The 15,162-nt window shown below is 37.2% G+C and overlaps 4 protein-coding genes across 4 annotated transcripts; 3 read left to right on the top strand and 1 right to left on the bottom strand.

Moving 5' to 3' along the window:
• Window positions 1-2,907: 2,907 nt before the first annotated feature.
• On the top strand, window positions 2,908-8,786 carry BATDEDRAFT_34493 (uncharacterized protein). Its single transcript, XM_006676760.1, has 20 exons — window positions 2,908-3,224; window positions 3,935-4,032; window positions 4,137-4,208; window positions 4,317-4,723; window positions 4,785-4,906; window positions 4,930-5,240; window positions 5,339-5,402; window positions 5,543-5,638; window positions 5,700-5,794; window positions 5,877-6,098; window positions 6,162-6,257; window positions 6,346-6,450; window positions 6,556-6,725; window positions 6,825-7,038; window positions 7,123-7,213; window positions 7,293-7,381; window positions 7,456-7,603; window positions 7,844-8,166; window positions 8,207-8,349; window positions 8,453-8,786. Exons 1-20 carry the CDS (start codon window positions 2,915-2,917, stop codon window positions 8,727-8,729), a joined length of 3,453 nt encoding a protein of 1,150 aa, XP_006676823.1. The 5' UTR covers window positions 2,908-2,914; the 3' UTR covers window positions 8,730-8,786.
• On the bottom strand, window positions 8,775-10,173 carry BATDEDRAFT_86321 (uncharacterized protein; the record flags this gene model as incomplete). Its single annotated transcript, XM_006676893.1, has 5 exons — window positions 8,775-9,216; window positions 9,304-9,469; window positions 9,543-9,662; window positions 9,731-9,805; window positions 9,890-10,173. 5 exons carry the CDS (start codon window positions 10,171-10,173, stop codon window positions 8,950-8,952), a joined length of 912 nt encoding a protein of 303 aa, XP_006676956.1. The 3' UTR covers window positions 8,775-8,949.
• A 193-nt stretch (window positions 10,174-10,366) lies between these two features.
• On the top strand, window positions 10,367-12,159 carry BATDEDRAFT_18886 (uncharacterized protein; the record flags this gene model as incomplete). The annotated part of the gene is made up of 10 exons (XM_006676513.1): window positions 10,367-10,509; window positions 10,741-10,903; window positions 10,986-11,040; window positions 11,122-11,223; window positions 11,302-11,321; window positions 11,381-11,499; window positions 11,585-11,636; window positions 11,703-11,733; window positions 11,802-11,928; window positions 11,998-12,159. Exons 1-10 carry the CDS (start codon window positions 10,426-10,428, stop codon window positions 12,157-12,159), a joined length of 915 nt encoding a protein of 304 aa, XP_006676576.1. The 5' UTR covers window positions 10,367-10,425.
• A 1,582-nt stretch (window positions 12,160-13,741) lies between these two features.
• BATDEDRAFT_9487 (rRNA-binding ribosome biosynthesis protein RPF1) lies at window positions 13,742-14,939 on the top strand (the record flags this gene model as incomplete). Its single annotated transcript, XM_006676454.1, has 4 exons — window positions 13,742-13,967; window positions 14,064-14,143; window positions 14,264-14,420; window positions 14,512-14,939. The coding sequence occupies 4 exons, from the start codon at window positions 13,742-13,744 to the stop codon at window positions 14,937-14,939; spliced, it is 891 nt and encodes a 296-aa protein (XP_006676517.1).
• Between the last annotated feature and the right edge of the window lie 223 nt (window positions 14,940-15,162).

Here is a 15,162-nt window from a genome sequence, read left to right as displayed (position 1 = left end):
TACACAGCAAGTCACGGTGTCCAGATAAAATTGGCTGATCAGGTATTTGAAAAGTAAGAAATTCTTGCGGAAGTCCAAGCAGTGGATACACATCCGATGAAGGGAACTTGGATAGTGCTCGAAAAGCGGCACTTTTAATACTATCAACAGCACAAACAGTCAGTGGAACCAGATGCAGGGTTAAAATTTCTGATGCAAACGCAATGTACTGCTCATTAAACTGCATTTTTTCTCCAACAGTAGAATAGTAATCGCAAAGTGACTCCAAAATCAAATGTGGGCAATCTGGCTTGATATTTGAAACAAAATTTTGCATCACTACATTCCAGGTTGTTAATGGTGCCGAGACATTGTCGCGAATTGCCTGTGATATTGTCAGTAATGCAATAGATTGGCCCGATACGCTTGCAAAAGAAAGTCGAAGGTACTGAATCACAAATGGAAGCAAATCGTAACCACATTGTGTCGGTTTTTGTTTTGAAAGTTGACTAGGATTTTAAAATGATTTAAACATTATTAAACAAAAAACAGTTGATGCTGGATATAAATGTCGTGCAGACAAGATTAAGCATTACCTGACGGATTGCAAAATAAAAACCTCGATATCTTGTAGAATGCGTATCTCGGCTTTAGTTTTTATACGGCCACCACCCTGACTACCTTTAAATCGTTGAAGCCATTGAAATATATACGTTTTGACTTGAGCCCAAATACGCGGCTGTGAGTTACAGATATGTATTAATGACTCGAATCCGGCAAGCTCTGCCGATGTGTTGAGATTTTCACCTGCCAATAAAGTAAGCACAAACCGAATGCATGCGCTAGTTAAAAAAGGATCTTTGCGTGCAGACAGGTCAGGAATCGTTTTTGTAATAATAGCATGCATTGTTGCTGGCTCTATTTTGCCTTTTAAAATATAGATAATAGATGCAAAAAGTTTCATCAAATACGGTTTATGCGAGTCTTGAATCAATCCGCCAAGACGTGTCAGATATGCATATTTGATTGAAGATTTGGGATGAAAAATCCCAAAACCAATCATCAACATGGATAACTCAGGCAAAGTGTCGGAATGCCAATACGAAGATGGTGTTTCGTGTAAAAGGATCTTGATGGAAACTCCAAGTATTTGCGAGTACTCTATGCAGGATGCGCTTGCCTGTGCTTTACAAAGTGTAGCAATGATTTGTTTGCTACTATCATTTTGCGCTTCTGTATCGACATTATCCAAATGTGTAAATCTATGGTATACTTTTTTCATAATGCCAGCAAACAGAGACTGTGTATCAGATATAGTCTTGTTTGAGTCGGAAGAATACAGCGCTCCAACAATCGGGATGATGGCATTCAAAGGAAAAAGAATGGCCAAAAATATGGGATCAAGAGCAACATCAAACTTGTCCACGGATTGAAATATTTTGGATACCAGCTGAACAATTATGGAAAGTGAACTTCCATCTGTAATGTCAAGAAGGATAAACGATGCAACAGACATAATGCAAGCGCACTCGGAATTTTTTAAGCATCCATCTGTTTGGTTGATAATAGCGAATAGAAACGCAGAAGCATTGGTGGATATAGATCTGAAAGTGCACCATTGTTGCATAATACAATTCAAAAGCAGCTGAATCAGTGAGTATTGGTCGGCTACAGCTTTGTTGAATTGCCAGATGCGATACATTCCCGCAAGAGTGTGTTCTTGAGTTACAGAAGCGAAATCTAAAACATGATCCATCAATACTGCAAAGATATAGTTGCTAGATCTAGTAAAAGTTGCTGGAATATCCATCATGGTGGATAAAAGCGCATCTAGCATATGCAACTGAAACTCTAAAACACTTTTGGGTTGGTGTAGAGTCAATGAAAGCATATAATGAATAAAAGGACGATGAGTGGCAATGTTGGCAAGCATATTTGCATCAGATTCAATACAATCAGTTCCATCTAAAATCAGTAGAGATTTTAGCTCTTCACGGTATGCCAGAACAATGAACGGAGCTATATCTGACCGCTGTGCAATAGCCACTATAAATGGATGAATATCGGCACCTTGAACATCGTATCTGCTCTCAATAACATTGATATTTTCAACAAGAGATGCTCTGTATGTATCGACATGTCGAGCAAGATCAATACCAATTAGTTTGATCAATAATCTTGCCCACGACAACAGAGCAACTGAAGGTGCAACAGCTACTCCAGCCAGCAGCCGTTGTTGAATATCCTGCAAATCCAGCACTGTTTTAAAAACTAGATCAAGACAGACATGACTGGAAATAGTCTGAAGTGAGTGGTGCTCAAAGGCAGTGACTGCAGGCCATAGTGTTTTGTCAATAAGAACAGTTCGTCTAGGATCATCAAGTGACAGTTGTTGAATCTTGGACTTGATGGTATCAAGAGCTGCCAGTTGCACAGACAGATGGCTGCTAATAAGCTTTAGCCATAGTTCTGAATTCTTGTTATTATTTCCTGTACGAACTGCACTCTCTGCCATTGCCAATCAATCAGTTTCTGGCTATACGATGACTGTCCGTATATTCAATGTTTTACGTAGAAACAATCAAATATAATTTCAATACGAATAAAATGCATGCATTTGACAACTTGCTAAAGCATGTCATCCTTGGACCACATCGTAACCGAATAACTTATCAAGGTTTATGGTCTCGTTTAGATCCTGAATCTGACAGATTCATTGTAATAGTCACTGTTGTGTATCACAAAAATAACAGATTAGAATTTCTTGCAAGATCATGTCAAGCCATTTCATATGCAATCCTCAGTGATGATGCCAAATAAGAACCAGATCTGTCAACCCACTCAAGCCAACCGACAGTTGTGCAACTTGATTGTTTTACGACGCGTTGCTCCATCCTTTCCTTCGATACTCAACTTCAAGCTCAAACTACATCTCATGGCTAGTACGCAAAAAAAAGGCACAAATCCTGCTTTTGTTGGAACTGCTTCTATGAATGCTGAAACCATTTCATCTACTGTAAATTCGAAATTGACTGCCGTCAAACTCTCAAGTAGCTTTGCACAAAAGTCTATTAATGCTGGTCTTGCAGACTCAAAGTCCGCTCCATTTGTAGCCAGCACAACAACTACAGCTTTACTCGGTAATGAAGAGTATCAGAGCCATGCCTTGCAAAATTTAAATATTGGAGCAGTCTCTACTGCTGGTACTGGACAGGAAGCCTCGATATCGGAATCTCTCGTGATGAATATCCTTTTTATGCTGATTCTTGACATTCATTCATTGGTTTATCTGTATATGTGGCGCATTTCCAGCTGTAGTCACGTAAAATGGAACACTTGTATCTTGTAATAACCATTTGGTTTTGGAATAGGCAATGGTGAAATATTCGTTGTTTTCCTACTAGAAACTAACCCAATTATTGTTTCAAACACAACGTTCATCATATGATATAATCAAACTATAATTTTAAACTTTCCCTTTCTTCTCGTTGAGTATATTCATACGTTGTACGATCACCAAGTTTAAGCACAAATTCATCCATTGTGATTCAGATATTGGGTTCAACTGTTTTGATGATGTACAAGCTCACTGTTATATTTTAAAACTCGGATACATTTGCGTTCTAGTTTAAACAAAGATTGCAGATTTCAAAATATAACTGTTGTGTTCATGCTGGTCACCAAAAAAACTAGCGAGTTTTAAAACCACAATGCTGTTCAACAAATTGACCCAGTCATATTCCGAGACTGGCTGTTTACTATGCACTTTGACATTCCTATCTAATGTTCCATTTTGCGTGAATACGATTGTAATTTATGACTACATTCAATTTAAGCTGGAAAAGCGTATATTTTAATTGGACCTGCCTATTCATGCATACAGAAACACCCATTTTGGAAATATTTTATAATTAGTCTATTGGCTGGATTCTTGACAGTTGTTTCTTTTATTCACCCATTAGAGTTGTTAATGGTGTAAACATTCGTGGTGCAAAAGGAGAGCATGTCAATTCATTTATTCGTACTCAGTTTGCTGATTTTGATTACAAAGATGCAAGTATCGTTTTGTATCAATATTCTATTGAATCTGATTAGACACCACACGCCTGGATAAAATTAAGCTAATGAAACTGCATTTTATTCCATCAACTTTACAGACTGCAACAATTGTGGACAATGGCAATCCGGACTACAATTTATCCTATGAACATGTTTTTAATGTAGACGAGGTAAGCCTGGAATTGAATTTGCAGTATATTTTCAATCATTATATTGGCTCACAAAGTTTGAATGTTTATATTTTGCAACTGATACTTATTGGTGCTTAACAATATTAGACTCTTATTGAGACATTTGCAAACAAGTTGATCACGCTGACATTGATTGAATCGCTTCCTAAAGAAAAAACTGCGCTTCTTGGAAGCGCTGAAGTATCACTTTACAAACCATTTTTACAATACTACGACCGCAACATAGAAAATGACGGAGTAATTCCCGAAGCCCCATTACAATTCAGAAAAACAGTTCAAATCGATTATCTTAATCCAAAACTGCTATTAACATCACCAGAAGCTTCCAAACTTGTTTCAGAGTGCACAATAGAAATCTCTCTTTCTAGACCCCTACTTACTTCTTATGATATCTCTCATGGCAACTTTGTAAAACTACGCATTGATGATGTATATCCTATTCCAGACGAATGGACCACCAAGGAAGGCTCTGAAAAAGATCTCAACTCAAGCAAGTAGATTGAATAGTGAACATAATTGTTTTAGTACTATTTACAAAATAATTTGACTGACAAGTATAATGCTAGATGTGTTTTCGTACACCATCAATCTAACTCTTCCAAGCGACCAATCAAAAGAGCGTGTCATTTCAATTTCAAACGGTTCATTGGTTTTATGCGAAGCTCCAGTAGTTTCTGGTATTGAATGATGTGATATTTAGATACAAATCAAATTACAGTAGAGTATTTGATCCCAGAATTTAATATTTCATTTTTTGTAGATCCAATTGCAAATGTTCCGCGAACTGTCACGCTGGCAGACATTCGAAAAGAACATACAGCCCAAGCTACATTGGCGTCTGCAGCAGGGGTTTCTTCTTCCCAGCCGCTTGAAGAGGCTGACAGTGATCCAGTAGAAATCAAAGAAACAAAACGCGTGTTTTGGGGACAATCGTCGATTGTATATCTAAGTCCTACTGTTCTTGAACAGATTAGAAAACAGGCTACGGATAAAAAGCCGTTGGAAATAGAGGTGTGTATTAGGTTTTAAAATTTGAGTTGCTTTTGATGATTAAAAATGATTATGAACTGACCTTATTTGTTGGTTATTACATTTGTACTGCGTTAAAGTTTATTCGCACACCCATGACAAAGTTTACGTCTGTTACAGATACTCTTGCTAGCAAGTACCGGGGTAGAGCCACCATTGATATGTCAATGCTTATGTATCCAAACATCATTGGAATTAAAGGCAAGTTCTTGTAAATTGTAGTAGCTGGTCAAACTATTTTATTGTTGAAATTTATTTTTATAAAATGCTGGATGATTTTACAGGTCGTTTTCCATTGGATGTTGTGGATACCAGTGATTCTTCTGCTCAAGCCGCTTCTTTCAACGAAATTCCAGCTCAGTTCAAGGGAAACAAAAAATGTGGGTATTCAGTTTTGTTTATTTTATACTAATTCAGTAGCTAACATGGTAAATTACTTAGTGGATCAAAATAACGTATATCGCAACATTGGTTCTGCAGTATCTATGGAATTCATGCTATCCAAACCGCTGATTGATAAAAAGAAATTGCAAGCAGTACGTGATCTGATGTTGTCATTGAGCTTGGTCTATATGCTTATCAATCTTTGATTGTTTTTATTTGAAATTTACAAAATAGAGTACCAAGTCGGTAAGCGATTTCATTCCCAAGCGATACATTCCAGAAGATCTGCAATTCAAAAAGCGGTCAAACCAGGCAGATGAAGATTACCGCACAAAAATCAACGAGATTGTGCACAAGTTAGTGGACAAGTACCGAGACACATTGCAAAAAGAGGTTGAGCTGCAAAGTGAAGAAATGAATGATCATGAGTCGAGATCTGCAGAAAGTCAGCAGCAAGTAGGTTTTTTGAAAAACAATTCAATATGTTTAAATTAAACATTCATACTTTATTATATTTAGCGGAAAAAACTCTTCATGTATCATTTAAACAAAAGTGGTGCATATTTTAGTTTAAAAGAGCAATTAAAAGCATCGGTTGTTCAGGTTATCCGGGAGGTATGCAAGATTCGTATTAGATGATACAGGGTGATTTGAATGCATTTTATCAAGTCATGACTAATTTAAGCACTGATTCATATGTCAGCGCTTCCTTCAAAAATCTCCCTTTTTATCAGTAGCTGAGCAGCAATTGTTTATGAGTAATGTTTACGTGTATCTGATTGACCAAATGCACGTTGCTATCAATCAGGTAAGATTCAAAGCAGTAGTAGACCTATTGGCTACATTACATTTTCTAGTCTTAAAACTTTTGGCATGGGGTTAAAAAATATTTGAATTTCTGCAAAATGATTAGATTTTTTCAAAAAGAGAACCCAAATTTGTGGATCCCGCTATGGACCGACTTGCTGATTTCCATTCATTGAAAGAATTTGCAGACGTGGCAGAGTTTAATGGAAAATATTCTATTTCTGCAAGATATCATCTTGAACGTGTTGCAAAATACGAAGATACAATTTCAGCATGGTAACTAGCTCATGTCTTGTATCCCATTGATTTTAACAGCAATATAGCATCTTATACAGGCACTTGGCGATTATGTTAATTAAATGATACCTAATACAGGTTCGACTATGGATGTTTTATGATGAGAACCAATTCGCTAGAAAAAGGCGAAGCATGTTTCAAAGAAATTCTGTCTCGAAACTCAAAGTATGTTCCAGCACTTCTCGTTTATGGTGCAATTTGCTGTGCCCATGAAAAACTTGACGAGGCACATGTGTATATGACAAGCGCGGTCAAGCTAGAGCCAAAGTGCATTCTCAGCAATGTTTTTATGGTGGGAAATCCTGTTTTGAACATAATCTTATCAAATTTACCATTGAGTGGCTAGAGTGCTTATATGTAGGTTTTTATATTTTAGGGGATTCTTCTTGATATTTTGGGCGACGATGCCGAATCTGAAAAATATATTGCCGAGGCTAAACTCTTGCATGGCTTGCAGCATGAATCAGGTAATTCTATTCAGTACAACCAGAGTTTTACCATTTTATTGATGTAGCATACAATAATATTTTATTTTATATCGGGTAGTTGAGGACGGACCAACACCATATTTAGAAGCTGCAATATTTGCTACATCGGTTCATTTGGGAGATTTTTCTGATCGAGCGTTATCCCAGGTGGGTCAAGGTTAGCAGATTGTTTTTACAGTAATCGATATTAACCAGTGTCTACTGCAATGTATCAACTTTAGGAGCTGCTTCTCCGCGGCGCAACAGTCAAACCTTATCTTTTATTAAGCCAGCTAAAGATTCAGTCTGGCCATTACGATAAGGCACTTGAGCATCTCAAAGAGGCACTTGCACTAGATAGTAACAATGTTACTGTATGGACAGAACTAGGTAAGTTTAAGATTGCCTTGGTTGTAAAACACTCGACTGTTTTAGCTTATTAACAGTGTATCTATGAATCAATTTGTAAGGTCATTTAATGTATATTCAGGGGAAATATACCGAGGCAAAACATGCATATGAGACTGTACTGTCATTCAATCCTGGTAAGTTATTCAACATAATTTAAACAATTTATGAATTATGAACTTGAAAAATAGTAACATCATTTTTTGCTGATGCATTGTACAGATGAAAAAAAGATGGCTCCAATCTATATCCGACTTGGAACCATCTATCTACATAATGCATATCTAGAAGTGCCTGTTGCATCTGAATATCCGGATGCTTTGACCAACCACCTTCAGTTCCTAAAGCATCGCGAAGAATGTGTGGATGTAAGTTTGGCATCGATTGCCAAGAATATGTTTTTAAAGGCATGTAGTACCACTCCATCAAGCCAGAGCTGGCACGGAGCTGGAAAAGCGTGCTTTGCTCTTAAGGAGTACCAGGAAACCGAAGACGCTTTTGCTGTAAGTGAAAATGTGGTTGATGTTGGAGTACTGGGAAAAGTCGTGAGTTTTAGTGTTTAATATAGAAACTTTTGTAATCAAGGAAGCAAATGTTTTGAACAATCGCGACAGCGAGGTGTGGGCCAATATCGCACTGCTATCACTTACATTAGGTCGTATAACTGAAGCACATCAGGCAATTACACAAGCTCTTTATCTTGGAATCAAGGACGCCGATATTCTCAAGTAAGAACTTTGATTTCTTATTGATTTGCAAATTTTTGGCTTTTATGGTGATACGGCAAGATCGCACGCTACTTGAGTTCTAATCTTGACATCTGGTATATAGGGCAGTCGGGGTTGCCTTTTTGCGAGAAAAGCAAGCAATGGCTGCAGTTGAATGTCTACGTATGGCTTTGGAAGGAAATCCCGAGGATATGGGTACACGCGAATTATTTCTGCAGGCGATGGGAGAGAGCAGTAAAGCATACTTTACAACTGCAAAGGACAGTAATGCTATTGATATTTCCAAATCAGTATATAATTTGGATACCGAAAATTGCGATTATCGCACTATTCCGAGAAAAGACAGTATAGGAATAGTGCATAATGCATGCATCATTTGATGCCAAACCCAAACCCAAAACAATAGTCGCTTTTAAAAATAAAGTGAGAGTCGATACAATTGTATTTTTAGAATTGTTTTATACTTGAAGCAGCCTCAAAGCAGCTTTTTCTATAAAAAGCGACTTTGGTCACTTTTAGAATCTTACAAACCATTTCGACTTTCAGATGAGCGATCACCTCCGCTGTGGTAGTAGAACGACTTTTTTATGCTTCGCTGGTTTAATAGTCGTCGTCTCTAGATTTCTTTGACTTTTTACTAGATTTTGAAGTGCCTGTTTTCCTACTTGTTTCCTTATGCTTCTTTTTGTGTTTGTGCTTATTTTTGCGCCGAGATTGGTCATTGCTATCGGAATTAGATGTATGGGGCCGTTTTGGCCCTTCATAGTCGCTTGAATCCGGATCATCTATCAACGAGTACTTATCTGTTGGTAGTGAAGCACTATTCAGTCTTGATGCATTCTTGTCTCCAGGATCATAATTTGCAGGCTAAAATACATAGCAAAAAAACCAACTAGCGCATGATCTATGTAATGAAATGTGTCTTGAGATTTAATCACTGTTACGATATCTTACCATCAAAAATTCTCCTCTAAGAATTGCCTTTTTTTCTTGATCCTCTTTTGCAATGGCATCTTGCGTTCGTTTGAGATATCGTGATGCATTTTCGTGCCTTGGGTTGAGCAACACAGCATGCTTCAGATCTACCAACGCTCTGTCCAATCTTCCCTGATTTGCTAGCCTAATTGATGCGTTGGAGTAATAAATCAGATTTTACCAACAGGTTGAATTATGCTTTAAATGGATCTACTTACATTGCCCCTCGTGCAACTAAAGCATCTACACATTTTGGATCCATGTCTAGTGCAGCATTGTATTTCCTCATTGCACTGGAATCGTTCCCTTTTCGAGCAGCAGCTATACCATCATTTGCACTAATCTTTTTATTAGACTATGAAACATCAATAGGATGACAATGAGCAATCTCCAATTCAAGTCGTACCATGATATGGCCCAATCTTTGTTTTGTAAATCTCGTAAACTCAGATAATCAATGCCTTTATCATCCACAGATTCTCTGAAGTTGAACAATCATATCCAGAAAAGTTCCATATAGTCAATAAGTCGAGTCGATATAGCTAGCTTGACAGATGTCTATTACCTCTGTCGTTGATATAGCAAACTTTGCCAATCGACAATACCATACTCCTGTACAAAAAGATTCACTGTATTTGGATTGCATAGATCTGAACTATTATCCATATATCTGGTATGCTCGAAGCTGTCATTTGAATAGTAGTCTTTGATTTGAATATTTGAGCAAGTGCTCTGTCTGGCATGGTTATCTGAATGGTTATCTGAATAAACAAATTCAGGCACTTTTGACTTTAGCATCTCGTCCACCAGAGCGACAAGAGGCTCAATAACCTCCAGCTTGCGATCCATAACCTTCACAAGATGTTCAACTGCCAATCTGATTGACTGGTCTAAATGGCACGTGAATAAATCTCATTTTTCAGCCAATGCAAACACGACTAGAAAGTGAGTTTCTGATCCCGTGGTTGCGCTGTCCAAGAATTATTCCATTTGAACTGCACATTTAACTCGTTTGGACTAGTGACCATTCCATCCATTTTCTAGTAAATCTAGTCAAGAGTGTCTAGAATAAGCTTGAATTAAAATTTTGGAATATTACAAATGAACAATTATGAGCCACTTGAAGCTGTTGGGTCTGGCTCGTTTGGAATTATTCGCAAAGTGCGACGAAAAGAAGACGGAAAGGTACATGCTCAACTATTTAGACCAGCTGTGTATCTTAAACATGGATCAATACTCTTTCATTCCATATGCTATGCAAGCTTAAAATCAAATTCGAGTCTTTGCAAATGTTTTATAATTGTGGATCCAAGTTTGGTTGTCTTTGGTTTCGGACACACCGCTGTCCAATCCTAGTAAATCAAACTCTGCTTGGAAATATTTTGCTAACCATATTTAATGCAATGCATTACATAGATGTTGGCTCGAAAAGAAATAGACTATCGTAAAATGTCGGAAAAGGAAAAGAAACAGCTGGTTGCCGAAGTTAATATTTTGCGCGAACTACGACATCCTAATATTGTGCGATACTATGAGAGATTTGTTGATCGCCAGAATTGTCTTATATTCATCATCATGGGTAACACCAATTTGCTTGCGCGGTTTTTGTTTGCTGATCTGTTGTATTCATCAAGGCTATTTCACTAACTTGAAATCTCTAGAATACTGCGAAGGTGGAGATCTCGCTGCAGTTATTAAGCGATGCAAAAAAGAAGGGTATATCAAGTCATACATCTTTGTCAAATTCACATACACTCGATAGTTTGTTGAATTTTATTGTTTGTTGGAGTAAAATAGACGGTTTATTCCAGAAGAAATTGTGTGGAATCTGTTGGGACAACTACTTTTAGCACTGCAAGAGTGTCATGCTTCAGACAAGCATCCGACAATTTTGCACAGGTATTTATTTTGGTGCACGTGGGATATTTATGTATGTAAATTGTTTTTTAGATGTATTAACTTGTACAAATGATACAGAGACATCAAGCCAGACAATGGTAAGTATAATTGTTTGATATGTTGACTGTTGTATTTTGAGAGTCTAATACACATGTAGTATTTTTGGATAAACTACTGAATGTCAAACTTGGCGATTTTGGATTATCGCGAGTCATTGAAAATCCTGAAGTAGATTTTGCCAAAACCTATGTTGGAACTCCTTTTTACATGTCACCCGTAAGAACAAGCTATGGATATTTTTAAAAACACCTGCTACTTTGTATTAGTTGCTGCTTCCTCATCTAACGTTGTCCAATATTAGGAATTGGTAGATGAGTCACGATACAACGCCAAATCCGACATTTGGGCTCTTGGTAAACTATTGAGCTGAATTGTAGAAAATAATATTACTATTTGTTGATGTTATTTTTGAAATGTAGGGTGCTTGATTTACGAATTATGTGCACTCGAGTAAGTTAAAAACACTATGATTCAGTCACGCTTGTGCGAATAGCGTAAACACTCACTACTATCATTAGACCACCTTTTCAGGCAAACACTCAGGCCGCTTTGTCTGCAAAAATAAAGTCGGGAAAGCTATTGCCGCTATCGTCCATATATAGCCAAGAATTGCAAGCAATTATTCGCATTATGCTGACCACAAAGGTATCTTCAACTCAAATTCGTGTGCTGCTTTGATTGCACTAAATATGTTTGACTTTTTATCATGAATAGCACGAATTAAGACCAGAAACGACAGAGCTGTTGGCCCATGGTCATATCAGACTTTCAATCAGGGAACAAGATTTGTCAAATAGGTATATTTTGAACTTTTGCGAGTTTATTCGAGATTTATATTTGCTTATTTGTAATTCTGTGCTAGCATTGCCAATTTAAATCGCCGAGAGGAAGAATTTGAGTTTAGATTGCTGAACTTGCAAGAAAGAGAAAGACTTGTTGCACAGCGAGAAGCAGAGCTAGATCTGTTGGCCATATCTTCTTTGACGGGACGAACTCGCCAATCTTTATCAGTCGTGGCTCGATCAGAATCAAACGAAAACATATCACTAGCACATAAACCAATGTCTAAGCCTTCTATAGCTTTAAACACAAATCATCCTACATTGAAACTGGAATCCAAAAACGAAAGCCTGTTACCACCAAATACAAACACCCAATGGTTTGTCCATCGATTTGAGATGTGGGGGTTTGATTTAATAATTACTGACAAGTATTTCTTGCCACTCGATTCGCAATAGCACTACATTAAAATGCTCGGCTGTAAGTCCAAGCTTGAAAAAAACTCCCCGGTATACTGATATGCCGGCAAGAAATACAACGCATTCGCTAAATCAAGCTTCAAATCCATTTCAAAAAACTGCTACTGATGATGGAAGAGTTCCAGTTATGGCTCCATCACAACGATTTTCAAATACCGCAATCAAAAATTACACAAATACCAGAACAAACGCAATGTATTCTCCTTCATCTGATCGACTTCGTGGACGAGTCAACACTTTAAGATCTCAGGATATGCCAATATCATAAACTATTGCAGTTGTATAAAGTTCATTTTTAAACAAAATAAAGTTGGGTTATTTGACTAGTGCGATTTTCTAGACAAAAAATGAATTCCAATCAACGTGATCAAAATCTAATTCAATCAAAAAAGCGACAACGGCAGGATTCGAACCTACGCATGCAGAACATAGCGCCTTAGCAGGGCGTCGCCTTAACCACTCGGCCACGTTGTCTTAAATTCTTCAAAAAACGTTTATGTTTTCTACAATATCCACGTTTACATTTGCTTTATTTTCTATTATACAGCTATTCAATAGCACAAACTCTCATTCTTTTTTGTAGCTATTGAATGTGTAGAGTCCCACAACTACTAGACTCGTTGATTAAATAAACTGAGCAGTATCACAATTCAGTCATAATCAATGCTGGCAAAATCATCAACGTTGATTCAAGTTTGACGTATTCACGTAAAATGAAAACCAAAGTCGGAATACATGATAAACAGTCATGTTTGATTGGTGCCAATCTTACTGAGCACGATTGTCTTTTGAATTCATTAATTCGTTGGTCTTGATGCTCATTCTTGTACAAAAATACTGAAGGAATGTTGACATCCAATCTCCAATTTTTTTTTTTCAAAACATTACAGTTGGGAATACAACCGTTTTTTCATGATCATCCAATGTTTACCTTTTTCTGTTAAGCTAGAGCGCGAACGTATCTGATGTTAGGACACAACAGAGCCTCTATAAAAGACAATCAATTTCTAGTAGGAAAATAATGAATATTTAACCATGGATTATTCCAAGACAATCACTGCAAGATAAATGCAGAAAAATGTTTCATTTTAGGTGAATACAACTGTAAATTTCAAACACGTGATGTCGAAAATTCAAAAGAATATTTTTCTGATAATTGGCTTTAACAGCAGTATATATACAAAGACACCAACCAGAATATGAGAGAGCCATCAAGAATCCGTAACAAAATCAAGAGAGGCGAGGTATTTCATAAACTCAAGTCAGAAAAGAGTCGTAACAAGCTCAAAACTCGTCTAAAACAGAAAAAGGAAGAAGCATCCAATCCACAGCTGAAAAAGGAGCGACTAGAGCAAAATGTTCCTCAAACACTGGAAACGTTGCGAGAAGAGGACGAAACTTTGGTTGAGCAGGACGAAGAAGTATGTGGTTTTTATTGAAAATACATTGATGTACATGATTTCAATGAGGCTAATAGCTTTGAAATGATCAAATAACATTGCCAGGTATTTGCAGATGAAGATGCAGATGAATTTTCTTCATATTTCAAGGATGGACTGCCACCAAAAATTCTTGTAACAACCAATAGACGTCCATCAGCTGTAAGTAGTTTATAAATCAACGGTTTGCATATCAGTTTAGCACTTTCATTTAGACCAATCACTCTGTTTCTAATCATCAATCGCATCTACTACAATCATATGCATGACTGGGTGTTTTAGAGTGTATACGAGTTTGCAGAGCAGTTTGTATCTATTTTTCCTGACGCCGAGTTTGTGAAGCGTGGATCTCAATTCGAAATCAAGAAAATTGTCGAGATTGCTATTGAACGATCGTATACAGACCTGGTAGTTATCAACGAAGACAGGAAGAAGCCAAGTATGCTGTAACCTAAAATTTGTGTAGTTTATACTTGACATGGTTGAATCATAAACTAATTTGTTGATACATCCAATGTGTTGAACATCAGATGCCATTACACTAATCCATCTTCCGGATGGTCCAACAGCGCACTTTAAACTTACAAGTGTAAAATTGCCCAAATTCATCAGAGGACATGGAAAGGCAGACGATTATAAGCCCGAACTTATTTTAAACAACTTTAACACCCGCTTAGGTCATACCATTGGCAGGATGTTTGCGTCCATGTTTCCACATGTACCCGAGTTTGTCGGTCGTCAAGTAGCTACACTCCATAATCAACGCGATTTCATTTTTTTCCGTCGCCATCGATACATTTTCCGTAATGGTGAGCGATGCGATATCCAAGAGCTTGGACCACGGTTTACATTAAAGCTAATGTCGTTGCAAAAGGGAACGTTTGATACCAAGTTTGGAGAGTATGAGTGGCTGCACAAGCCAGAACTTGACACTAGTCGACGCAAGTTCCACCTTTAAAATAAAATATTTTGTCAAACCATTTTTAACGATCCTGCAAAGTAGCCGGATATGACGATCAAGGATATTATTTTGGGTTGATCATTTTTGTATCCATCACAATTGAACATTTATATCTTGTCCGTTGATCAGGTTCATAGTCTATTTCGAATAATAGTTACAAACTGGAATTTAAATCAAACCCCATCCATGTATTTTTCTATCAGCCCTATTACTGTTATAT

The sequence above is a fragment of the Batrachochytrium dendrobatidis genome (genome assembly GCF_000203795.2).
Source record: "Batrachochytrium dendrobatidis JAM81 unplaced genomic scaffold BATDEscaffold_2, whole genome shotgun sequence".
NCBI classification, from domain to species: domain Eukaryota; kingdom Fungi; phylum Chytridiomycota; class Chytridiomycetes; order Rhizophydiales; genus Batrachochytrium; species Batrachochytrium dendrobatidis.
The sequence above is the reverse complement of the archived record's forward strand: the minus strand, read 5'-3'. Positions and strand labels throughout refer to the sequence as shown.

Coding starts and splice junctions, on each gene's coding strand:
- BATDEDRAFT_34493 (XM_006676760.1), top strand. CDS start 2,915: ATGGCTAGTACGCAAAAAAAAGGCACAAATCCTGCTTTTGTTGGAACT. Junction 5,403..5,542: donor TCTTGCTAGCAAGTACCGGG/GTAGAGCCACCA, acceptor ATGATTTTACAG/GTCGTTTTCCATTGGATGTT. Junction 6,726..6,824: donor GAAGATACAATTTCAGCATG/GTAACTAGCTCA, acceptor TACCTAATACAG/GTTCGACTATGGATGTTTTA.